At 38.5% G+C, this 26,135-nt stretch overlaps 1 protein-coding gene across 1 annotated transcript in view; it reads left to right on the top strand.

The window, feature by feature from the left end:
• Positions 1-26,135, top strand: part of LOC306859783 (contactin-4-like) — a 77,666-nt gene that overhangs the window by 23,871 nt on the left and 27,660 nt on the right. The window contains exons 4-8 of the mRNA XM_079401039.1: positions 10,237-10,412; positions 20,543-20,638; positions 22,728-22,931; positions 23,034-23,136; positions 23,291-23,475. Of these exons, the coding sequence (XP_079257165.1) occupies positions 10,237-10,412; positions 20,543-20,638; positions 22,728-22,931; positions 23,034-23,136; positions 23,291-23,475 (764 nt within the window). The remainder of the gene's footprint in view (positions 1-10,236; positions 10,413-20,542; positions 20,639-22,727; positions 22,932-23,033; positions 23,137-23,290; positions 23,476-26,135) is intronic.

The raw sequence follows: 26,135 nt of genomic DNA, 5'->3' as shown, positions 1-26,135 counted from the left end.
TGTGAGGAGACTGAAAAAATGGGTTTTTAAAATGATTTGTATTTTATTTACAACACAGTATAATCAAAACATACATAATGAGGGTCAAAGACACATTATTGTGCACACTGATCTAACCACAGAGATGTGAACAGACTTTGACTCGTTCCTGCAACAGATTCTGTTCAACAAGTGAAACAGATAAATCATACCTGATATTTACGTGTTATTTAAGTGTTTCTGCTACTTTCCATGGATTCAAGAAGAAGCTGTTGAACTTCTGATGTTGGTGCAGCGCTCTCAGAGGAAAACAGTTGGAAGAGACTGAAAGTCAGCAGGATTCATCGTCTGTGGTGCAGGTGTCTGATTCAATAAAATACTAACAACCAAAAAAAGAGAAAAAACATTTGTGAGCATGTTTATATCAGGAGCATCTATATATATATATATATATAGGTTTTGTAGTCATAGACTCATTCATGCTTTGTATTATCGTTAAAAAAAAGAGACATTTTATTTTTGAGAAACAAATTATTGTTTAGCATGCAATTATACTCTATTTTTGAACAGAGTAAGGCTATTAATCATAAACATGTTGTAAACATACTTAGACTCGTAGCATTCATCATGTTACAATGTACTCTCATATTTCTTTTATTGTTTTATAAAGAGCATGAAAACATACTCGCGTCATAAGAAATTTAAATACAATGAATTGCCCATCATATTCACAATGTTTTACTGGATTTCAAACATTTTAGTCAGGAATTATAGTTTGGGGAAAACCCAACTATGATTTTGTAGTTATATAGCCATCCTGAACATGATTTTATAGTATAGAGGATATGATTCTGCAGTCATAGACTCAAGCATGCTTTATACTATAAAAGGATGAACTTTGCACTATAAAAAATATATTTTATATCTGAGAACTAATTGTTATCGTTTAGCACGCTATTAAAATATATTTTTGAACAGATATTATTAATAATAAACATGGTCTAAACATTCTGAGATGCGTAGCATTTATCGTGTTGTAATTTGGGAACAACCCATCTAGTAATGTGTTCAAGTTTATGTCACAATAACACGTTAACTAATGCAGAACATAAACATTACTTACTTATCAGATCGATCTTCTCTACTTGATGAACTCTTGAGGAAATCCAGCCTTTACTCAGCGCGTCTTCTTCCAGAAAGTAACAGTAGCAGCGATGAACTCTTCACTGACGCTTTGTTTATGCTCCGCGCGCGCGGGTCACGTGGTTATTTGCATGTGAACGCGAGGGGCGGGATCTCATTAAAAATAATGAGTTAGACGGGACAGACTGAACATCGTGTTGGTTTCATACGGATTACTTCATCACAGAATATTTGTTTTCGATATGACTTACTTCATTTGAAAGAAGACACTTGAAGCTTTCTATAGAGATAACTCTCATGTCTGTGTGTTGAGTATTCGCGGAGTTACACTTCATTTTAGTGACGCATTTCTGAAAACAGATCGCGGAGACGGAGAAGACAGAGAGAGCGCACCCTGTTTGTTTTCTTTATTCTTCAAAAGCACAACGTTTAGTTGTTATTATGAGTGTATACAAATAAAAGAAGACCCCTTACAGATTCGAATGGTGTATTGTTCTTATCTGAACGATCAAAAAGGGCAGAGTAATTCAAGCTCATTTCTGCCTTATCAGGAAAATCTGCCCCAAAACGCGTATTCGCGTTTGTCGGGCTCAGAGGGTTAAGCTTCTGCTGGTCGGGCTCCCTGAGGGGAGGAGGACAGAAGGCCTGGAGTACGACAGAAGAAGAGGGGACCTTAGGGACATAACCCGCTCGAGGGTAGAGGAATGCTGGGCGCAAAGTCAAGATAGGAAGGGGCCACTGAGAGGGCCTTTAAATCCCCAACTCTCTTGAGAGAAGATATCCATCCTCCAGTCCAGAGCTTCACATTCACACCTGAGAAGACAAAGGCCCTCATAATCAGAATCAGAATCAGAATCAGAATGAGCTTTATTCACCAAGTATGTTTACACATACAAGGAATTTGTTGTAGAGTGAGGAAGAAATACAGAATGACATGAGGAAAGAGGGGAGAAAAAAAATAATTCACAGACTATGCTCCTTGGAGTACAGTGTGAGAACAGGAAAAACACCGCAGCAAACAAAAAAGCACATAGTCAATCAACAACAGTCACACAACTTGAACAGGGGAGTAATCCAGTTCCGGCAAGCAGCCATCCGGTCCTGCAGCCATTCTCGGCGCCGATCGGACCCGCTTGTCAGGCTGGCGGTACAAAGCGGTGAAGGCGAGGGATCGGGGGTGGGGAGGTGAGTGCATATCTGTGTATGTGCGTATGTGTGTGTGTATGTGCCTGAGGAGCCGCCACGCTGGCATTCAAATCAAGTTGTCTCAGTCCGCAGAATGTGATAGCGACACAGCACGTTGCTATAGCAGCACGTTGCTACAGCCTTGATCAGGACCCAGACAGAGTCAACAATCCGCAGCCTTGTGAGGCTTTTGACAGCTGTACCCGTTTCCTGAATTTTACGATAACCCAGGGCAAAGCCTAATCCAATCTGAAGAAGACCTGTTATCATGGTTCCGAATAGGTAGATATCTTCAATGTCCTCCACGGAAAGAGCCGCCAGACACACGACCCGCCACCTTTCCCATGCGTCCATCGTATATCCAGCTGCGAATGTACCGCTGGGACAATCAGGTTCCCCCGAACCTAAACTTCTCGTCGAGAAAATTGTGTCAATTGCATTGAGAGACCAGTTGATCAAATCCATGATTTTTCAGTTTGGAGAGCAGTGCAGAGAGAGTCTCTCATGTATTAGACAATAGACGAGACGAGACGAGAGAGCAAAGCAGGGAAGGGAGGCTAAGGGGAGGAGAGGGAGAGAAAAAATGCGACCGCCTTCGTTGACAGCCAAATGAGAAAGTCGTAATGAGCTGCATGATGAGCTTCATAATGAGCCATTCAGTCAGGTAAGTGACTGAGAGGGAAGAGTTACAAGAAAGAATATGAGGACAAAATAAATTTATATATTTTTTGTTTGTAGTTTATTCAGAATATATTTAGCTATCACACAAAATAACTTGAAATTCACTTGCGAGTGCAGAACATTTTATTAGGAACAATCAAAGCTGACTTTTTAGCATCATTACTCCAGTCACACAATCCTTCAGAAATCATTCTAATATTCTGATTTGCTGCTCAAAAAAAAAAATATATATATATATATATATTATTATTATTATTATTATTTTGAAAACAGCGGAGAAGAATATTAATTTTTATTTTATTTTTATGAATAGAAAGTTCAGAAGAAGAGCATCGTTTGTAACATGATGTCTTAATCATCCCTTGTGAGCTAAATAAAAGTTTTAATTTGTATATATACTGACTCCAAGCTTTTGAACCTGTCATTTTCATAGTGTATATTGTTTATGTGCTCTGAAGGAAAAAAAAAAAAAAAAAAACACATTTTGAAATTCTGGGTTATTTCTCTCAGCAGATCTTCTTCCAGAAACAGAAAGTAGCCGGGATTAATTTATTTGTTTACATGGAGGCGATGTGGGCGTTTACATTCGCGTGTGCCTCACATGGATGTTTCAATGTGAAAGGCGCGAACGGCGCGTGGGCGTGACCGCATTAGATATGAGTTGAGACGGGAAAACTGGACATCGCGTTGGTTTCATACGGATTACTTTAACATAGAATATTTGTTTTGGACGTGACTTACTTAATTTAAAAGTAGAGATTTCAAGCTGTCTATACATATATTTCTAGTATTCGCGGAGATTCATGTAGTTTTATTTACATGTCTGTGAAGAGAGGTGACAGAGGCAGAGCCAGCGGAGAACGCACCCTGTTTATTTTCTCTATTTTTTAAAAGCATATTGAAGTGAAGAGTCTCCACGTACAGTTTCCTCGTTGAGGGAGCTCTGGACTGGAGGATGGTCTCAACAACCTCAGTTGAGAGACCGGAAGCTATGAGCTGTGCCCCCTCAGAGGCCACACCTACAGCTCCGGGTGAGGGTGGATGATAGTGCCCCCTGCCTGTGAGAGGAGATCTTTCCTGATGGGAATCTCCCATGGAGTGCCGTCGAGAAGTAAAATCAGGTCAGAGAACCATACTCGGCCCGGCCAGAACGGGGCTACTAGTAGCAGACGGACCCTGTCCCAGCGCACTCTCGCCAGAACTCCTGGGAGAAGAGCAATCGGGGGAAAAGTGTACAGACGAAGCCTCGCCCACGTCTGCACCATGGCATCCAGTCCCAGAGGAGCTGGAGGAGTCAGAGAGAACCAGAGGGGACATTGCAATGTCTCCTGAGTCGCAAAGAGGCCCACCTGAGCCTGGCCAAAAATTCTCCAAATCTGTTTCACCACCTCTGGGTGAAGCATCCATTCCCCGGGCCTCGGCCCCTGCCTCGACAGGATGTCTGCTCCCACATTGAGATGCCCAGGAGTGTAGATGGCTCTCAGTGAGAGGAGTCTGTCCTGGGACCACACAAGGATCTGGTGCTCCAGCTTGTACAAGGGGCGTGAACGCAGACCTCTCTGGTGGTTGATGTAAGAGACCACCGCTGTGCTGCCGGTGTGCACCAACACACGGTGATCTCTTAGGTCCGGGAGAAAGTGTTTGAGCGCTCGAAACACGGCCAGCATCTCCAGGCAGTTGATGTGCCACGTGAGATGGCGACCACTCCACAGACCGGGACAGGGTGGCCATCCATGACCGCTCCCCAACTGGTGAGGGATGCGTCCATCGCTAGCTTTACGCGGTGACAAGGAGCTCCCAGCACCGGGCCCTGAGACAAGAACCAAGGTTGTCTCCACATGTCTAAGGCATGTAGGCATCGCCGCATGACCTTGATCATGCAAAGTGGGTTTCCCCTCGGGGAGAACCCCTTGGTTCTGAGCCACCATTGTAGGGGTCTCATGTACAGCAGGCCAATAGGTATCACGTTTGATGCAGCTGCCATCAGACCCAGCAGTTTTTGAAACTGCTTGACAGTGAGTGACCAGCCTTCTCTCACTCTCTTGACTGATGTGAGGATCGACTCGTATCGACCAGGGGACGTGCATTTTTCTACAGTACGCAGGACCCACTGAGACACATTTGGCAGTAGTTTCCACGCTGCCTAATAGTCTGCTAAGGGAACCAGTCTCTCGAGACTGGTCTCTGGTGTACTCAGAGCTGCCCTAGAGACCCCCGAAGGGGCGGCGAGCTCCTCAGCTCTGCTCCATTTCCGGGCAGAAATAACTGAGGGAAGCGCTCGCTGGAGACCGCTGTGCCCTGAAACTCTGGCAGGGTTAGCTGACTGATCTCCTGAGGGCACTGAGGAGAGACGGACACTGTGTAATGCGGTGTAACCCGCTCTTGCCTGTCAGGGCTTCTTGGCTGAGGACTTCTGAAGTACGGTCTGTAGATCCGGCTTATCCTTAGAAGTCCCCGACCCAGAGCAATTTCCACCTCAGTGAGCGTGAGCAGCAACACTGTTTCTGTGTCTCCCGATATGAGGAGCTGGTACGTGGCGAGGGCTGCTCCCACCCAGCAGCCCCCTGAGCAAGAGATCGGCGAGGGAGGAACAGCTGGAACGCCGCCGCTTGTTTACGGGCCTCCTGGTACCTGTTGATGACGAAATTGACGGCGTCGCCGAACAGGCCAAAAGGCGCAAGCGGGGCGTCCATGAGGAAGACCCTATCTTTCTCCTTCATATCAGATAGGGTCAACCAAAGATGTCTCTCCACAGCCACCAGTGCTGCCATAGACCTGCCGATGGCACGGGCGGTCTCTTTGGTGGCGCGGAGAGATAGATCAGCGGTTCGGCGGAGCTCAGCGATGTCATCAGATTTGAGCTCCTCTCCCTCATCTAGCTCTTTAAACAGGTTGGCTTGGTACGCCTGTAACACCGCCATGGTGTGCAGATATGCACCAGCCTGACCTGCAGCCGCATACCCCTTGCCCACCAGTGCAGAAGTTGTGCGCAGCGGCTTGGTGGGCAAGGTCGGAGCCTTCAGAGATGATGTCGTGCAGGGAGACAGATAGACAAACGCTCCTCGAGCTTACTCTTCTGTGGTTCAGCCTGTTTCTCAGTGGGCCAATCGATGTTTAACTTGGCCACAGCGTGAGTAACCACCTCCACTTGCTCCTCCTATTGGGGCGACTGAGGGTGCGACTCCTCATCGACGCTTTCCACATCAACCTCCTCGGAGGAAGATAGGTGAAGTGTCAAGCCAGCTCTCCGGGGGGAAGAAACCGTGGAGCGGGCTTCCGATCCCAGAGAGCGGCTGCTGGATCTAGCAGGTGAGGAATTGAGATAGGGGCTCGCCGCCTCCATTCCCTCTGCTACATCCATCTGTGAACCCCAAGAGTACAGTAACCGCTTCGCCTCGGCAGCAGCGGGACCGGCACCGTGGGTAACGCTGGCGAAGGCTCCATCGTTCCACCGCACGTGCTTTCATGCTTCCTGGTCAATTACGTCATCCGCCCGTGATGTCTCGGCCTTCCATTGGACAGAATACACACGTGATTCAGAGCGAGGTCACGCTGGAGGCGTTCCCCAAAGCATTTCGACACAGCTCGAGTTCCTGAAGGGGAACATTTTGGATGTTAAACAAGGTGTCAGAGTCTCCTCAATTACCATAAAAGTGACCTATATATATATATATATACTATTCAAAAATTGGGGCAGTAGGAAACTGTAGTAAAAAAATTGTATTGCAAATAAATGCTTTTGAATTTATATTCTTCATAAACTTCTGAAAAATATATACCACCATTTCCTGTTTTGAACATTGATAATAATAAAAAATGTTTCTTGAACATTTCTAAAGGATCATGTGACGTCTTTAAATAACATTTAAAAACTTACTGTCTTACCGACCCCAGATTTTGAACCATAGTGTATATAAAAAATTGTTTACATAACACAAAACTTATATTATTTTCCGACCTCATCGCAAGCATTTAGATAAACAAGTTTAAATATTTTCATCTTAACAGAAAAAAAAATTCAGATTTTTCTCCACTAGTTTAAAGCTCTGATGTGTCTACAATGAATAAATAATACATTCGCAAAACTGAATATTTTTTTCAGCATTTGAATGGAAGTGAAAAGAGTGGAATGTTTCTAACTGCACTGTTTGCCCTCCTCAGGAAACTCAAAAACATACTTAATATATTCAGAATAACATACTGTATGTTTACAGCATAGTCCCTGAAAGAATTCCCTTCCAGTGAACCAGTCTATTTATTTTATTTTTTTTATTTCTTAAAGAGCATCATTGAATTTGAGTGACAGGCAGAGCAAACAGTGAGCTCTTCATGCAAATATATCTCTCCCAAGTCCCATGCATTAACTTGTGCAGCATGGCACAGATTTCTATCAATATGGAAAGGAAATAGACATGACCTTTAGTGTGTGAGAGGGAAACGTGACATCATGGTATCTTCAGTTTTTTGTGTGTTGTATTGATTACCATTGTGCATATAATCAGACAGGTAATTTATGTGGATCATGTCTTTGTCCACATAAAAACCAAATGGCCACTCTAGTGCCCTTCTCTGTTTTCTCCAGTCCGTCAATTAAAATGTCTCTTATTTGCTGTGGTATTCACAGAGCAGACTCATTTATTCTCATTTGTATGCCACATTGACAGAGAAGTCTTTTTCAGTGATTAGGATTTAATAATGAGGTAAGGCAGTGATTACGTTTCCTGACTGTATTGATTAATTGTGTGATGACGTAAAGACGAGACGTTTGTAGCAGGGGATCTGAACTTATGCCTGTCTCTGGGGTTTTGTGGTTTCTGATGTCTTGGGGTGACTGGTCCGGGCCATCGATCTGTTGTAAAAGCCCTGTCTTTCTACTTAACAGCCTTTGCTGTTGCTAGTGTTTTTGTCTAAAGCAGATTTTTATTTATTATTATTATGTATTTTTTGTATGATTAATGTTAATTATGAAAAATAAGAATAAATGATCAAAAATAAGAATTCAGTTATTCTTATGTAATGTTTTTCTTTTTTTGCTAGAAAATTATAAAAGCACACACATTTTGGTAATGGAGTTGCAAAACTTAACATATGAACAGAAATATAAAACATCTCATATCTAATTGGACTCGAGGTAGAGTGCTAGTTTGTAAAAAAAAAAAAAAAGTGTATTATTTATATACTGTTATAATATTTATTAATAATTTTAATTAACTTATTTTTATATTTTCAGTTTTCATTTTTAGTACAACTTTTAGTAATTTAGTAATTTTTATTAGTTTTATATATACACTCACCTAAAGGATTATTAGGAACACCATACTAATACTGTGTTTGACCCCCTTTCGCCTTCAGAACTGCCTTAATTCTACGTGGCATTGATTCAACAAGGTGCTGAAAGCATTCTTTAGAAATGTTGGCCCATATTGATAGGATAGCATCTTGCAGTTGATGGAGATTTGTGGGATGCACATCCAGGGCACGAAGCTCCCGTTCCACCACATCCCAAAGATGCTCTATTGGGTTGAGATCTGGTGACTGTGGGGGCCATTTTAGTACAGTGAACTCATTGTCATGTTCAAGAAACCAATTTGAAATGATTCGAGCTTTGTGACATGGTGCATTATCCTGCTGGAAGTAGCCATCAGAGGATGGGTACATGGTGGTCATAAAGGGATGGACATGGTCAGAAACAATGCTCAGGTAGGCCGTGGCATTTAAACGATGCCCAATTGGCACTAAGGGGCCTAAAGTGTGCCAAGAAAACATCCCCCATACCATTACACCACCACCACCAGCCTGCACAGTGGTAACAAGGCAGGATGGATCCATGTTCTCATTCTGTTTACGCCAAATTCTGACTCTACCATCTGAATGTCTCAACAGAAATCGAGACTCATCAGACCAGGCAACATTTTTCCAGTCTTCAACCGTCCAATTTTGGTGAGCTCGTGCAAATTGTAGCCTCTTTTTCGTATTTGTAGTGGAGATGAGTGGTACCCGGTGGGGTCTTCTGCTGTTGTAGCCCATCCGCCTCAAGGTTGTGCGTGTTGTGGCTTCACAAATGCTTTGCTGCATACCTCGGTTGTAACGAGTGGTTATTTCAGTCAAAGTTGCTCTTCTATCAGCTTGAATCAGTTGGCCCATTCTCCTCTGACCTCTAGCATCAATAAGGCATTTTCGCCCACAGGACTGCCGCATACTGGATGTTTTTCCCTTTTCACACCATTCTTTGTAAACCCTAGAAATGGTTGTGCGTGAAAATCCCTGTAACTGAGCAGATTGTGAAATACTCAGACCGGCCCGTCTGGCACCAACAACCATGCCACGCTCAAAATTGCTTAAATCACCTTTCTTTCCCATTCTGACATTTAGTTTGGAGTTCAGGAGATTGACTTGACAAGGACCACACCCCTAAATGCATTGAAGCAACTGCAATGTGATTGGTTGATTAGATAATTGCATTAATGAGAAATTGAACAGGTGTTCCTAATAATCCTTTAGGTGAGTGTGTATATATATATATATATATATATATATATATATATATATAATTTTAGTAGTTTTATACTTAGAAGTTTTACCACTTAAACGTGCTTTATTATTAATTATTTCCCAAGGCAACATTTCTAATTTTTACATTTACATTTAGTCATTTGGCAGACGCTTTTAAGTATTTTTAATTTTTTTCAGATAATATTTTTATTTTTATTTTACTTTAGTTTCAATTTACAGAAACAGTTTTTAGTAGTTTTAGTTTTAGTTTAACAACACTGCTTGATGGACAGTCAACATTTTCCTTTCGCTAACTATTTTTAAAGATTCAGATCGTATTTTGTATTCATACCCCCAGTTTCACAAGCGAGGCTTAAGCCTAGTCCCGGACTAAAATGTTAGTCTGAGCTGTTTCAACTGTTTCAGCTGTTTGAAAGAAACTTGCACTAACTGATCTTAAAATATATCAGTGCCTTTGATTTGTCTTTAGATGCACACCAGTAATGTTTTTTTTTTTTTTCTAAGGCACATTTATAAGAATTACCTAAATGTCCTAATTGAACAATGGCCTAATCCTGGCTTAGTCTAAACCCTGTCTGTGAAACCGGGCCTATATGTGCAGTCACATATACAATATATTACAAATAACAAACAAAAATACCTCAATATGTTTTACTTTGAATGAAGAGAAAAATGTCTTCTAGTACTCCAAACTCTCTCACTCACTCTATGCTAACTTCCCCTTGTGTTTTATAGGTGGAAAATGAATGACAGCTTCATTTCCCCTCAACCTGGCTCTCGATACAGCATCTCAGGAGGAAACCTTCGAATCAGCCAGCTCAATAAGGAAGAGGATGCTGGTATTTACCAATGTCTGGCCTCCAACTCTTTCGGGACAATTCTGAGCAGAGAAGCTAGTCTTCACATTGCTTGTGAGTCTAAGTAATTTCTTTTCACAAAAACTCAAGTACTTGAAAGAATGAGGGACTATAGACTCAAACCTGAGACTAGTGATGCTTGGTTAGTCTTTTCCACATCATATAAGGTTTTAGAGGATTTTCTTTACACCTTTGTGAATTTGTATTTTAAAGTGGGTACACAGCATGGACTCTGAATGTAGTCTAAGTTAATATTACGAACAGCAATGTGGAGAATGACTCTTTAATGATTAATAAAATTAACCATAAACTGAGAGTTTGTGTTTCTAGAATTACAAAGCATTTGCTCTGAATTTTATGGTAAAAAGCTCATAACATGAGGTATCACATTTCCTTTGTTCTTCTGAGATAAAATAACCATTTATGAAAGCAAAACAAGTTTTTGTGAATTTCTACAACTTTCTAAACAGTTTCAAAAGATTTTGTAATCAGATAAATCAAACCACATTTAGAGGTAGTCAAAATGCATGCAACCACATTGGACTTTTAGTATAAATGCTAATTTACCTTAAATTTTAAAATAATCTAATCTAATTTAATCTGTTTTACATTACAAAATATATTACCAGAGACAATAACGAAAGCTATGGTGAGCATTAGAGACTTCTTTCAAAAACATTAAAAAAGCATCTTAGAGACCCACACTTTTGAATAGTTCCAGATTAAACTCTAAATTAGAAAGGATGTAAGATTAAATTTTAATTTTAAGCATCCAGGCTCTTTGTTTATTGTGAGACATTATGATCCACGTCATATTCATAGACTGTTGAGATCTTACAGGGCTTCTGAAACTGCTGTTTCATGGGCCTCATTTACCTGTTTCATCTGTGTGATGTCTGCTGGATGTCGGGTGGCAAGGTGAGCTTGGTGCTTATCTATTTGATGGCTAGCTGGTTCATCTGCAGAAATGATGGCCTGTGATGGATGTGAGTCTGCGTTCAGGAACCTGTTTCCTGCTGTCAGGCCCAGTGTGATCTTTACAACAGCTCTGGCTTCTGTGGTGTGAAGGTGGAACACATGCAGGTCCTTAAGCTTTATGTGTTATCAATGTTTTCTCTCAATTGCCTGGACCTAACCTGCTGTGGCTTACAAATTGATCGCTCTCCTATTGTCCAGCGCCTGTAATGCATCAGGGGAGGCTGATCTGAGACGTTTCTCTAGGTGTCTCACCCCTAGTATAACATATGATATCAATTGAAGAGATTGAGTTTTTGAGCTATATTGAAGCTAAAAAAACATTTATAAACTTTTATTACAGCAGCTGGAATAATTAAACTTGTCATTTTGAGAATAGAGTCTTAATCAGTGCATGATGGTAATGACTGAAAATAGATTATATTCCAGTTTTAATTGTGCATCTGATTGCAGATACATGGGATTACACTGTACTTATAAAAGATTTGTATTTCAAAGAGAACGAGTTCTAAGGAACATTACATTCATTTTTGAGGTTAAAAGAACAGTTTCTTTAGACCTACCCACTTCTGAACAATATAAAACATATAGCAGGCAAATAAAAATATAGTCACTGGTATGTATTGCAAAAACTGACAATAAAAAGCAGTATAAAAGCATTACAAACAAGTCTTGTTGCTTTCCAAGTCTTCTGAAGACATACAATGTCTTTATGCGAAGAAGAGAGTAAAACATAAGGTTTTAATCGCTGAAAATGATCCCGCTCCAGGCACTAACGCGCTCACATCTCATTCAAAAAGATACTCCCGTAGCATGACGCAGTCGGTCACGAGACACACAAGAGCCAATGACATTTCACAACCAAGGCTGATGTAAGGCTTCTTATGGCAGCATTTTTTGAATTTGCGCACAGAGCCTGCAGCACATAGGATGAGCTTTACGGCAGACGGAGACAGTGATCCTCTCACAAATCAATCGTTTTGGCTCAGAAGACTTAAATAGTAATGTTTTTTTAATAAATTATGACTGTAGCTGTATCTGCCTGTTATATTTTGTGTTTTATTGACAAATGATAGGTTTAGGGGCAGGGTTGGATTACTTATAAATGTTTAAATAGTGTAAATAATACCGCTGTAACTTTTTACATTGAAACACCATGCCCTACCATATATTCAATAATGAAAATATTATTACCTAATATATAACTTGATCATTATGATAAAATTCCCATTGCCTTTTGGTCAGAATATTGACACAAAGGTTTCTTATTTAAAGAAATGGAGGACCCTGCACTTTGAGAAATTACATTATAGGGGTACCCTGTTAGTCAAAAAGTGATGCCAAAGGATCCTGACCAAGCGTTAATATGTGACGAGTTGGGAGTGAGAATGTGTTGGTTGTTAACAATAACAATTTGAGAACAAAGTATAAAACTAATAATTTGAACGGTTTGACGTAATCTGAGCTAACTTTGTGATTGCTAGATTTAATCACCGTTGGTAGCACCATTTATCTTTTTTTTCAGTTGGTCAGAACAAAACTGGCAGACATATTCCTTATTTGTTCATATGTCATTTTCCCGTAAAACTTCTTATTTGGGTAATACTTCCAAGACGTAGAATCTGTGATTCCGAAGTACAGTATCCACACTGGTGTGGTAACTGACAGCCCACACATACACCTCAAAACATTAGATTAATCTGCGTGGAAGAGCTGTGCCGATACACAATCCACATAAAGCAAATAATTCAACCTGATCTCATGATGAAAATGTACCTGTGGGAACTTTTTTGTAAGACGCAAAATAAGTAGTGCCATGTACGCTTTGAGACATTTTTGATGTAAAATGTTCACTGAGTGTTGCTAAAAGAGTGTTCGTTTTTTTCCCCAGAACAGATGAACGTACATATGGTACATGTTACGTTGTTTTTGTATGTGTCACCGTAGTTCTGACTTAAAATGTCTGTTTTAAAATAACATACTATCAGCACTACACCTAAACTTACCCGACAATATGAACAAAAGCAAATGTGATGTAAAAATGCAATCACAAGCATGCCGTTTTAGCTTGTTTTCGATCTTTCATCTCAGCTCTTTACTCTTGAGTCATATTTTTCACAGGATTTGTACCCAAGGATTCCACATCCTAAGTCCAATTATGTTCCAGCAGAGCTATTGAGCAAGCTTTTTACAATCAGAAAGCGAAACATATGATGCTGTAATCATACAGTGATATTTACTTTTTGGTACGTATTCTGCGTTTTGCGAAAAAGTTCCCACAGGTACCTTTTTATCATGAGATCAGGTAGAGAGAATTCTGCAAATAACTGCAATTGCAGGTTTCAAACAGAGATGGCGATAAAGAGGCAACACTTAAGGACTGCAGCTTTAATTAAATAACAAAGTGTGACACAAAACATCCTAATGTACATTACTGATGAGAAAGTGAGAAGAAACTAAATTGTTTCTAAAACACTAAAACACAATCATATGTGATATGTTATGCAGGGACTTTTGGGAATGTCATTTACTGTTTTTCACCACACATTTTACAGAAAAATTACATATAATTGTTAGTCTTTTTCTGTAAACATTACCCTTTTTTATTTACAGTGAATGTAATGGTTATTGCATGTGACAGGCATTTAAATGTTTTATATTCACAATTTAAATGGAAATAATTGAAATGAATAGTCATTTGACTTTTTTGTTCACAAAATTCTAGACCCAAAACTAACTGAAGCTACTTCAATTTGTGCACAAGAGTGAATGTTCTTTTCATTTTGTGTATAATAGAAAGCACCTTTCATGAACAAAATGTTTCCAAGGGTTAAAATGCCAGAATGGCATTGTGCCACCTTCAAAAGAAGGAAAAATACTGGGCGGCTGGGAGTTGTGTGTGCAGGGCATTTAGAGTTCCCCACCTCCAAAATCTCAGCTCAAACTCAAGTGACATTATATATACAACAAATACCGGATTGATGGTTAAGTTGATCAAAAGTGAATGATTTCAAAAAGGAAGAGCTAAATGTATTGTAATATATGCATATATTTAATTTGTGTAATATTGGGTGATTTTGGTTTCCTTTTGCTAGACTGCTTTGCATATGCTCCAAATGCAGTATCAAATCTAGTCTGGAATGTTCTACTGGCCATTAATGCTAGCTTGATTAGATATTTTAAACACTCTAGACACTTGGTACAGCGTAGCTATTTATTCTTCTTTCGACTAATCATGTTGATCTTTTGTGTTTTCTGCTTCATTTGGTTTGACATCTGTATCTAATCTGTATCTATGGTTGCTAGCAAGCTTTGGTTGTTAAAATGCTTCACAAGCCAATGATTCCCTGCTGAATGTGCTTAATAATTTGAGACACATATGTGTGCATCTGCATATCTTATTATGGTACACTAGTAGTCTAATAATTCATTTTGTCATGATGGTTCGTGCACAACCTGAGAACAGATTGAGGAAAAACTCAAGAGAGTTAATGGTACACTAGAAAATGCTTTTGTATCATTAAGAGTTTATGGTGAAAAGGCAAGGCTATTGGATTTGAGCCACAGCAATCCATGCTTTCTACATTAAAACTGTTAATGTTAAAGGTAGATGTTTACTTGAGGAATAGACATTTGTAGACTGATATATCTAACACCAAACCATTAAAGTGTTAAATCACTAAAGCTGCAGTGCATTTCCACTGCTACCCTGGAGAGAATCTCCTGTGTGGTCCACTATAGCTCATGGACTCAACCCTATATATTTTGGTGTCTGGAGACAGCAGAGGACAATCTATGAAGGTCTAAAGCTTCTTCAGGGTGCAGATATAAATTTCAGTTGTTTCAAAATATTGTTTGCAAGCCTAACCTTCAGAATGACTAAAGCTAAATTTATTTTGGAAATGGTGTCTACTTTAGTAACATTGAAACAAATTTAGTGTAGGATTTACTTAAATTTACTTTATTTTAAATTTCACAGATTTTACAAAAAAAAAGCAAATAACACATTGGGCTTTATCATACACCCGGCGCAATGCAGCACCAGGTGCGACCCAAGTGTTTTTTGCTAGTTTCAGCCTGACACAGTTATCATTTTCACGTCCTGCGCCACGTTGCATCCATTTGTGCGCAGTAATGGGTGTGTTTTGGGCATAACATGCAATAAACATGCAATAAATGTGGGGAAGTCGTGGCCTAATGGTTAGAGAGTCGGACTCGTAATCCAAAGGTTGCGGGTTCGAGTCTCCGGCCGGCAGGGATTGTAGGTGGGGGGAGTGAATGTCCAGCGCTCTCTCCACCCTCAATACCACGACTGAGGTGCCCTTGAGCAAGGCACCGAACCCCCAACTGCTCCCCGGGCGCCGCAGCATAAATAGCTGCCCACTGCTCTGGGTGTGTGTTCACGGTGTGTGTGTGTTCACTGCTGTATGTGTGCACGTTGGATGGGTTAAATACAGAGCATGAATTCCGAGTATGGGTCACCATACTTCGAAGTATGTCACTTCACTTCACTAAACCAATGAGATTCGCAATTTACACGGCAAGCGCAAAAGACCGAACACGTCTCCTGAGAGGAAACGGAGGTATCCTAATTCTGTTATATGCAATGAATTTCCATTATGACATGCGCATCCCTGTGTGTGTAATAAGCAGAGTGTACGCACGTTGTGGACCCGCCTATAGGCACATATTACTAACTCTTTAAATAACTCTAAAGTAACAAAATAACAAAAAAATACTGCACCATTGACTTTAGTCCAGGTTTTAATTGGTCAATGGCGCAGTCTATTTCAGTTGCTTCAACTGCGTCGGGCTGAAACTAGCAAAAAACACTGGCATCGTGCCTGGTGCCGCATTGCGCCAGATGTATGAAAGGGCCCCTAAAGTCAATGGCGCAGTATTTTTTTTTAAAGAGTGCGTTAGTAATATGTGTCACGTGTTGATTCCTGTTTAGTTCCTGTTTGCCCGTATTTGGTTTTGTTCCGGTTTCCTGTCATTAGTTAATCATTGTTTATTCCATTCACCTGTTTTGTATTGATCATCTCGTTTGTTCCTTTGTTCCAGTCCCTTTATAAGTCCTCAGTTCTCCCTTAGTCTTTGTTTAATGTTTGTAATGGTCAATGTGTGTTGAAGCCTATTAAATACTCCTTTACGTCTACTCCTGTCTCCGTGCGATTCTCCACAACCATGTACCGTTGCAATATGTGCATATAGATGGGTCCACAATGTGCTTACACTCTGCTTATTACACACGCAGGGATACACAGCAGCACACAAACATGCAAAATATTACAAATTAAAGGATTACAATGTAAAAGGCTGCATAAATATAACAATGCCTACATGTCATAATGGATAATCATTGCATGTAACCGAATTAGGCTACCTATGCACTTCCGCCGTGTAAATAGCAAATCCGCCATGGCACTGGCTCTTAAAGGGAATGGGAGATGAAACTCTGATTGGTTTATTGCACGTTATGCCCAAAACACACCCACTACTCATTAAGAGAACCCTTTTAGACCATGTGCCGGACGCGCCGACCGTTTTTCCTGTAATTAAACTAGCAAAAGTGGATTCGGACACACCCTAAGTGCACCTGTGCCTTGCGCTTTAGACCATACACTTAGATCGTTAAAATAGGGCCCATTGAGTTACATGTGAAACTTTGAAGACTGTGAATTTACAATGACTGAAACTATACTGAAACTGTAATGACTGTATTTTTTTAAACAAGAATCTGTTTTATTCACACTGAAAAAAAAGATAGTAAAAGAAGTTTCACTCAGAAATTGCTATTAAACTTCACATAAAAAGCAACACACTGAATTTCATCTGAAATTTGAAGTAGAAAGACCTGTAGAAATAATATTTTCTTGTAAAATGTACATAATCATTGTTGTATGTATGTACAGTATGTATGTATTTATATATTTAATTATTTATTTTTCATAGTGTTCATACAATGTGGTGATCCCTAAAACACCTTAAATTATATAATATTTTTATTTATTTTTAATTTGTTTAGACAAAATTGCCAATTTTTTATATTGTCCATTTATCTGTTATTAGCCATAACGTGAAAATTATTATTTTAATATGAGTACATCTTCAGTTGCCTAAAATGTTTCACCTGTCGACTTACTGGACCCTTAAAGATAACTCCAAGACATTTCCATTGAATGTTTTAGAGTTAGTGATAAATCACATTATCTACTTTGAAACTGATTTGGTCATAGTCTATTTATAGTAAAGATTTGGCTTTTTTTTGAGTAGTGCATTGAATGAGAGGTCTGAATAATAATCAAAAGAGATATTTCTCCTGCTGCATATTTTTCAGTATGCCTTAGGCAGTGCTGCTTTAATCGGAAGATTATGGCTCTTATAAATGACTATGAATGTATAAACCAAAGAATGGCCTCCAGTGGCCAAGAACTGAGAACTGTGTTACCAGTGTTATTGCAGTATGAGTACAATTCGTTTTTCGTATGAGTTAAAACTTCTCAGATCAATTTGTGGGGTTTTAAAAGAGATATATCCTCAACAAATCTTACTTGTGATTTCTTTATACTCTCCAAAAAATAATTTCCTACATCCCATCAGCAGCACTGGCCTGTGTCTGTGTTCTGTTGATTTAATGCATTTCCAGCAGCATGCAAAGATAATCTTAAAATTGAATTACTGTTAAATATGCTTTTAATTTTTTCTAATTTGTTTTATATTAAACATAATTTGAATATTGAAGTAGTATGTTGTTACACTTAACCTCTTGGTTTTCTCAAAATCACTGTTTTCATATTATTATGGAGATGCTAGAAAATTTATTTTCCTTCACCCTGTCTTTTACAGGTCACAAATTCATTACTTTCAATACAATACAGTATTCAATCTCTGCAGCTTCACAAGGGCTTACGGTGTTTACTTTGCCGAGAGCGATGAATAGAACACAACGTATAGTTGATAACTGAGAAGCCAATTAGAGGCAGTGGAGTGTGTCTTTCTCTTGATGAATGTTTTATATGTACAGTATCTGAAGAGCAGATGATTTTATTGCATATGTATAGTAGAGAGTTGTCGGTTTGTTTATTTTGGCCTCATAGAAATGTCTTGTAAGGATGCTGTAATGAGATATTATGTGAACTGAAAAATTTGTCTACAGAACATTCTGGAGGAAAACTTATCCTGATGGGGGTAATTCAGTGGAACTTGCATGCAGAGCACAAAAAGCACCCCTCCCTTACAGAGACATGCTTTAAAGCCTGATCAAACCCCTGCTTTGTGGATGGTGTTGAAATAGTTTGTGTCGTGGAGGCATGTGGGGATTGTGGTGTTTTGAGTGGATGTGTTGTTCATGCATATTCTGTTTGAATTTGCCGTTCTCTAGACACAACCCCCTCACTGAATTCAGTGCAGGTGAGGTAAACGCAATCTCCATCATTGTTTCCTTCACAGAATAAAGTGTAAGATACTCACAAAAGAAAGTATGCAGCTCACTTTATTTGTTGATTTATTTTTTATCCTTGTGGGTTTTTAAATCAATGAAGAAGAAAAGTGGAGTTTGGTGGTATATTCTGAATTTATACACAAAATGAAAAATTCTCTGATAATTTGCGCTCATTCTAAGCCTGTATGATGCACTTTATTCTGTTGAACACAAAATCATAATTTAAGGCTGGAATACTCTACATGACTTTTGCCCTGATTTACAGTTTGGGTAAGTCGAAGCTAGTTGCCAAAAGTCAGAGCCAGTCTGCAGATTTGAGTTGACCAATTTCAAAGAAAATTACATAGTGTATGATGGTCGCATACTCTGATTTTTTTTTAGCTTCAGACTATGATTCCATCTAGTTGGAGGAGATCAAACATGTTGATGATTTTAGAACACACATTATTTTTCATTGTCAACCAAGGCACAAGTTTGTTGATGAGTTTGTTGTGACTGGAACGACTTTAAAGTCTTGTAGTGTGTGATCCTCAGTCGTATGATGGTCAGTAAGTCAGTAAGTGTATGATGTCAGGTGTTTTAAAATCTTTTCAGATTTTGAATTCCAGCCTTTAGGTATAATGTTCACGCCAGAGATGTTCACGAGTCTTTAACTTGGAGTCCGAGTCAAGTCTGAAGTCTTTGACCTGGAGTCTGAGTCAAGTCTGAACTCTTTGTTGTTGGAGTCTGAGTCAAGTCTGAAGTCTATAAAAATGCGACTCGAGTGCAACTCAAGTCCGAGTCACTAACTCGAGTGCCCATCTCTGGTTCACACTGCTCTTTATCATACAATGAAAGTGAAAGATGGTGATCATGGACTGCCAGCCTCCAAAAAGCAAAATAAAACAGCATTGTAAAAGTATTCCATACGAGTCTTGGCACTATATTCCAAGTCTTCCTAAACCGTCATTTTTCTGTGAAAAACAGACTCAAAATCTAATCTTTAGAATCTCAGATTTTATTTACGTATTCAAATTTGGTACATCGTGACAGTTATGAGACACACAGGAACTGATGACATTTGACATCGCTAGCATTTCATTATGGCCAAACATGAGATTTAAGCACATAGTTTAAGTACATTATCAGAACATAGCTTCAGTTCTTAACTTCAGTGGGCTAATTTTATGGAGCTTTTTGGTATTTCTGAAACTCTACAACTCTTGAGCAGCATTTACATTTATTGTATGGAAAAGAGCAGCATGTACATTCTGCTAAACATCTCCTTTTGTGTTTCACAGCAGAAAGAAAGTCTGGAATGTCATAAAGACAAATAAAATTTGAGTGAACTATTTTTGTTGGATCTAGACTCCAAAATGCATTACTTTCTATTTGTTTAAAACAGTATACAATGTCATTAAATGTAACTGTACTCAATCCATCAAACAAGCCATTGTTAATGAGGGTAACTGTGTCTAGATTAAATTGTTACATGTTAACAATGTGACCCTGCCTGAAGTCCAGCTAAAGTCATTTTTTGGTGATTTACTATTTTCTGCATCAAATCATCCTTTATGAGGCAAAGAACCTTGATATCTTTAATATTGACTGAGTAAGATCATGTCAAAGATAGAAATCATGGTGAAATTAATGGATGAAATCAAACTTTGATGCTTGTTATCTCATAATTAGATTTTGAGACTTTAGCCTGGATTTCACAGACAGGGTCACATATTGCTTATTTCTTTCTTTTCTGTTCTTTCTTCTATCATTTGTTTTCTAATAGATCTGGAGGAGTTTAAAACCCAGAGGAGAAGTCCAGTGAGTGTCAGAGAGGGGCAAGGTGTGGTTCTTCTCTGTGGCCCTCCAGCCCATATGGGAGGTAAGGTGTTTTATTGTCTATTTTCTGGCCGGCTGATTTGCCGGCCAGAGAACTATATAATAAATTTTGAGCAACATGATATTAGCAACTGAAAATGTAGGAAACCAAAGAGAAATGTACATATTCAGTTGCATGAATGTACCAAGGCAATCACAATTTGTTCAAAAGAATATGCACAAGTGACTAGATGACGTGGAGGTTGAACAAGTAGTTTTGAAAATTTCATTTCTTATCTGAGAAATGCACCAAAGCGACTGAGAAAAACTGTATTTAGTATTTTTTTTCACACAATAATTTCAAAACAAATTAATATTTTATGCCTATTTATTTATTTATTTATTTAGTAAATAGCCATAAAATAGCAGGATAATGAACATCCAGCCAGTCATTACTGCTAAATAAAACCCTTTGTGGTTACATAAGGCCTGGTGCAACAGTGTATTTTGTGATAATAGCTGACTGACTGTACATTACCCCTTATGTGTATAATATTATTCTACTTAATGATAGAAAATGAGACCAATTGTCAGTCTATCTGCTAAGATAGTCTGTCTTGCAGCCCTAAACAGGACATATCAATCCATAACTGGTCTTTATAAAAATGGCAAAGAAAAAAGCAAGATCAATGATCATTCAATATGTTTAACAATATACTAATTCATGAACTTTATGTTGTGCCTCATGTGAGTTATCATATGTGCAGATTTTACCTTTTCACAGAGACAGAGAGAGGCCGTTTCTACTGTTTGTTCCTATTAACCCCCCCCCCCCCAACCAGCAATTATGGTCCTCTGTAATTAGCTCACAGGCTTTTCAACCTCACTGCCCATATAACAGCATAAACACATATTACATCCTTTTTCCACTGTTGATTTAGTGCCCTTAAGTGGTATACTACAGAGCACAAGTTAAATGTTATGCGAGGCAAACTTTTGCTCTTTGCTGTTAACTCAATGAGTGGCCACACTTAAAAAAGGTCTAGTAATCAGTCTGTTCAGAGTTTATGTCGTCACTTAGACTGTTGACATTTTTAAGAACAGAACATGTTGAACTCGGAAAAAAACAAGGCACTTTCAAAAGGGCCACAGGAAAGGTTATTACATTGATGTGCAAAATAAGCGCAACAGTGTTTATTTACTGAAACGTGAGATAGCTTATAAGCAGTGTCATTTCCCTATAAGAAAATGTGTTTAAGATGTCAAATGTAGGGTAATGTTTTCAACATATTAAAATTACACAACATGCTTTGGATGTGTAAGTATAAATGTGGTTTATTCTTGGCTATTCTGTCACTTCTCATCAAAAAGCTCTGCCTGAGATGAAAAGTAGTTAGCACAGCTGTGCTACATAAGTGTTGTGCTCCACTGTCCCCTGCTGTCTTGATTACTGTGTTTAGTGTTGGGCTGAACACATCAGACCTTATTGCTTTAATGGAGCCAAACCTTTCAAAACTTACCGAAGGCTAAAATCACTTGCTTTTTTGTAGATCCATCATGAAAAAAAAAAAAAAAAAAACTGGGCATAACCTGAATTCTTGGGCAAAGATCAGATCGTTTTGTACTGATGGACTCAAGTTTTATTTTGCCAGTCTTTTTCTTGTTTTAAAGATACTCAAATCTTCAGACTGTAAATTATTTAAAGCAGTTTTAAATGTTTCCTTGTTAATGTATTATTGCAATTAATTAATATATTATCGTTGATAATTATTGTTAATAATTATTATAAAAGTTTATTTTTGTTTGGATGGATGGATGGACTGATGGATGGTTGGATGAATGGATGGACGGACGGATGGATGGATAGACGAATGCACGGATGGAAGTGGATGAATAAATGATGAATAGATAGACAGACAGACAGACAGACAGACAGACAGACAGACAGACAGAGATGGATGGATGGATGGATGGATGGATGGATGGATGGATGGATGGATGGATGGATGGATGGATGGATGGATGGATGGATGGATGGATGGATGGATGGATGGATGGATGGATGGATGGATGGATGGATACTAGTATTTACAAATGGAAAACTTCGAAGCATGTGGTGCAGTACAGAGTCTCACCTCTTCTCTTTTCGACAGAGTTGACCTTTTCTTGGATCTTTAACGAATATCCCTCATTCGTGAAGCAAGACACGCGGCGCTTTGTGTCACAGAAAACAGGCAACCTTTACATCGCTAAAGTGGAGCCCTCAGACGTGGGAAACTACACCTGTGTCGTGACTAACACTGTGACCCAAAGCAGAGTGCAGGGGCCTCCTACATCACTCGTACTCCGCAGTGATGGTGATGGTTTTACCATATGTATTCAGCTCATAAAAATGTCTCATTTGTGGTTTTAAGCATAGGGTTTTAATTGGAAACTATCATTCTTTTTCTGTGTTTCAGGCATTATGGGAGAATATGAACCCAAAATTGAAGTCCAATTTCCAGAAGTTTTGGCTATTGCCAAAGGATTGACAGTCAAACTGGAGTGCTTCGCTTTGGGAAAGTAAATATAACAACTGATACTAGAGCCTGCTACACAATATCACATGCTAACAATCACTGAGACAGTGGGTTTTTCTTCCAGTTTATATATAGACTATTATTATTTAAAGGGAAATATAGCTCATTAAACAATCAAATTTACATTTTGCTTTCAGTCCAGTACCTGCAATCACCTGGAGAAGACCAGACGGAGTTCCTTTTCCCAGAAAAGTGGATGTTGGCAAATCCAGTGGCGTGTTGGAGATCCCTTATTTTCAACAGGAAGATGCAGGACCATATGAATGCACAGCTGAGAACTCCAGAGGCAAAAACACAGTGAAGGGGCGACTGTCCTTCTACGGTAGGGCAGAAATATTTCAGAGATTAAATAAATGTACTTTTCTCTTAAAGTTCAGCCAAATTTTTAAATCTTACAAACCTGTATGAACGCTGTTTGTGTGGACAAAATGATAGACTTGCTGTAGCAGAATTTTAAAGCCAGTGTAATTTTATTTATATTCTAACAAAAATTCTGTAATTTTATTTAGATTTAATTTTTTTATATTTTCTCTCTTCATTTTAGTTTTAGAAATGTTGTTGTTTTTGTCACTTTTTATTGTTTTTTGTTCCTAAATACATATACTGTATATATTTAGATAAAGACTAATTTAAAGAGATAAAAAATAAAAAGGTAATTGCTACATTTCTCACTTTTTTCTTGCTATTCTGAGATTACATCTTGATTGATTTGCAGGAATTGTGAGATATAACCTCAGTGAGATGTGAGATGCAAACTCAGAATTCTGAAAAAAAAGATATAAAATCAGAATCGTGAGAGGCAAACTCAATTTTTCATCAGAGTTTATCTCGCAATTCTGATTTTTGTTAGAACTGCAAGAAAAAATGTTATTGCGAGATATAAACTCTATATAAAATTGTGAAAAAAAAAAAGTAAATTGTAAAATGAAAAGTCACAATTGCCTTTTTTATTTTTTATTCTGTGCCAGGCTTCCATACGTTTGAGTTATTTAGTACTTCAACCTAAAATAAACAAAAGAGAAAATTAGTTTTGGCAACTAGCTAAACAAAAAAAGTTAATGTGTTTTATATTTTATTAATGTGTTTTATATTAAGTTGTGATTTTTTTATAATGGTGGTACTTTTACAACCCGAATTCTGGAAATGTTGGGACGTTTTTTAATTTTGAATAAAATGAAAACTAAAAGAATTTAAAATCACATGAGCCGATATTTTATTCACAATAGAACATAGATAACATAACAAATGTTTAAACGGATCAATTTTAAAATTGTATGCACAAAATGAGCTCATTTCTAATTTGATGCCTGCTACAGGTCTCAAAATAGTTGGGACGGAGGCATGTTTACCATGGTGTAGCATCTCCTCTTCTTTTTCAAAAGAGTTTGAAGACATCTGGGCATCGAAGTTATGAGTTGGAATTTGGTCCCATTCTTGCCTGATAGGTTTCCAGCTGCTGAAGAGTTCGTGGTCGTCTTTGACATATTTTTCATTTAATGATACACCAAATGTTCTCTATAGATGAAAGATCTGGACTGCAGGCAGGCCAGTTCAGCACCCAGACTCTTCTACTACGATGCCATGCTGTTGTAACAGCTGCAGTATGCAGAGGCGGACAAAGTACACAACTCCATTACTTAAGTGAAAGTACAGATAGTGCTGGCCAAATATTACTCCATTACAAGTGAAAGTTGTAAAGACAGATTTTTACATAAGTAAAAGTACACAAGTAATTGCATTTAAAAGTACTCAAGTACCAAAAGTAAATTTCCTTTTTATGTCAATGCACTGTTTTATTTTTGTTGTATGTAATACTTGCAATATCTCTGAAGCAACTTACAATGCATTACACCTACTGAACACACCGACTAAGTTGTAGTATCTTTGGAATAAAGAGCTTTTAGAATGTTAAAACTTATAGAAATAAAACAAGTGAGTTGAAAAAAAAAAACACCCCTGCCCACTCCCACAAAAGCAGGATGGTAGTGATCTCTCACAGCTCTGGCAGTGTGTACACACATCTACGTGTAGCCATTCATCCACATTTGAACCGAGTGGACCGTGAAAATGCTGTAAATACAGACTGATCAAAAAAAAAAAAAAAAACCTGCTTTAAAACTCAGCAACACAACTGTAGCTGAATAACTTTACAACAGCAACACTGCTTTAACAAAAAAACAAAACAGCCAAATGTATTTGACATCATCTCTCTTGCGGTGCGTTGATGTCACACACAGAACATCTGTGCAGCTGCTTCAAGTCAAACACCTATTGTGTTTTGTTAGGAGATGCACAACAGTTGTTCTTTTGTTTTATAGGTAATATTTTCGTTTACACAATTTTGCAAAATCAGACAATATTGTGTCTAATACATACCACAATATAAACTTCTTAATATTGAATCGTTGCAAAAACATATCACATTTGCAACTGGTCAGTGTTAAAAAAAATTCTGGGAAAATCACTTTATGTAACCCGACAAGAGTGATTACTGATATGCTGTCAAAAAAATCACATTTTCGAAAAGAAAAAAATCATTCACTGACTTTCAAAGCTGCTGCATAACGACTTTCTACTTCGAGGACCTTGATAGAAATGTAGTGGAGTGAAAAATATAGTGAAGTTAAAGTCACAAGTTTCCAGAAAAAAAAAATACTCAAGTAAAGTAAAGATACTCAAAAAGTGTACTTAAGTACAATACTCAAGTAAATGTACTCCACTACTGTCCGCCTCTGGCAGTACGTGGTTTTGCATTGCCCTGCTGAAATACACAAGGCCTTCTCTGAAATAGACGTTGTCTGAAGGGGAGCATATGTTGTTCTAAAACCTTTATATACCTTTCAGCATTCATAGTGCCTTCCAAAACATGCAAACTGCCCATACGTATGCAGTTATGCACCCCCATACCATCAGAGATGCTGGCTTATGAACTGAACACGCTGGTAGGTCTCCCTCCTCTTTTACCTGGAGAACACAGCATCC

Source organism: Barbus barbus, assembly GCF_936440315.1.
Source record: "Barbus barbus genome assembly, chromosome: 40".
Lineage (NCBI taxonomy): Eukaryota > Metazoa > Chordata > Actinopteri > Cypriniformes > Cyprinidae > Barbus > Barbus barbus.
The sequence above is the reverse complement of the archived record's forward strand: the minus strand, read 5'-3'. Positions and strand labels throughout refer to the sequence as shown.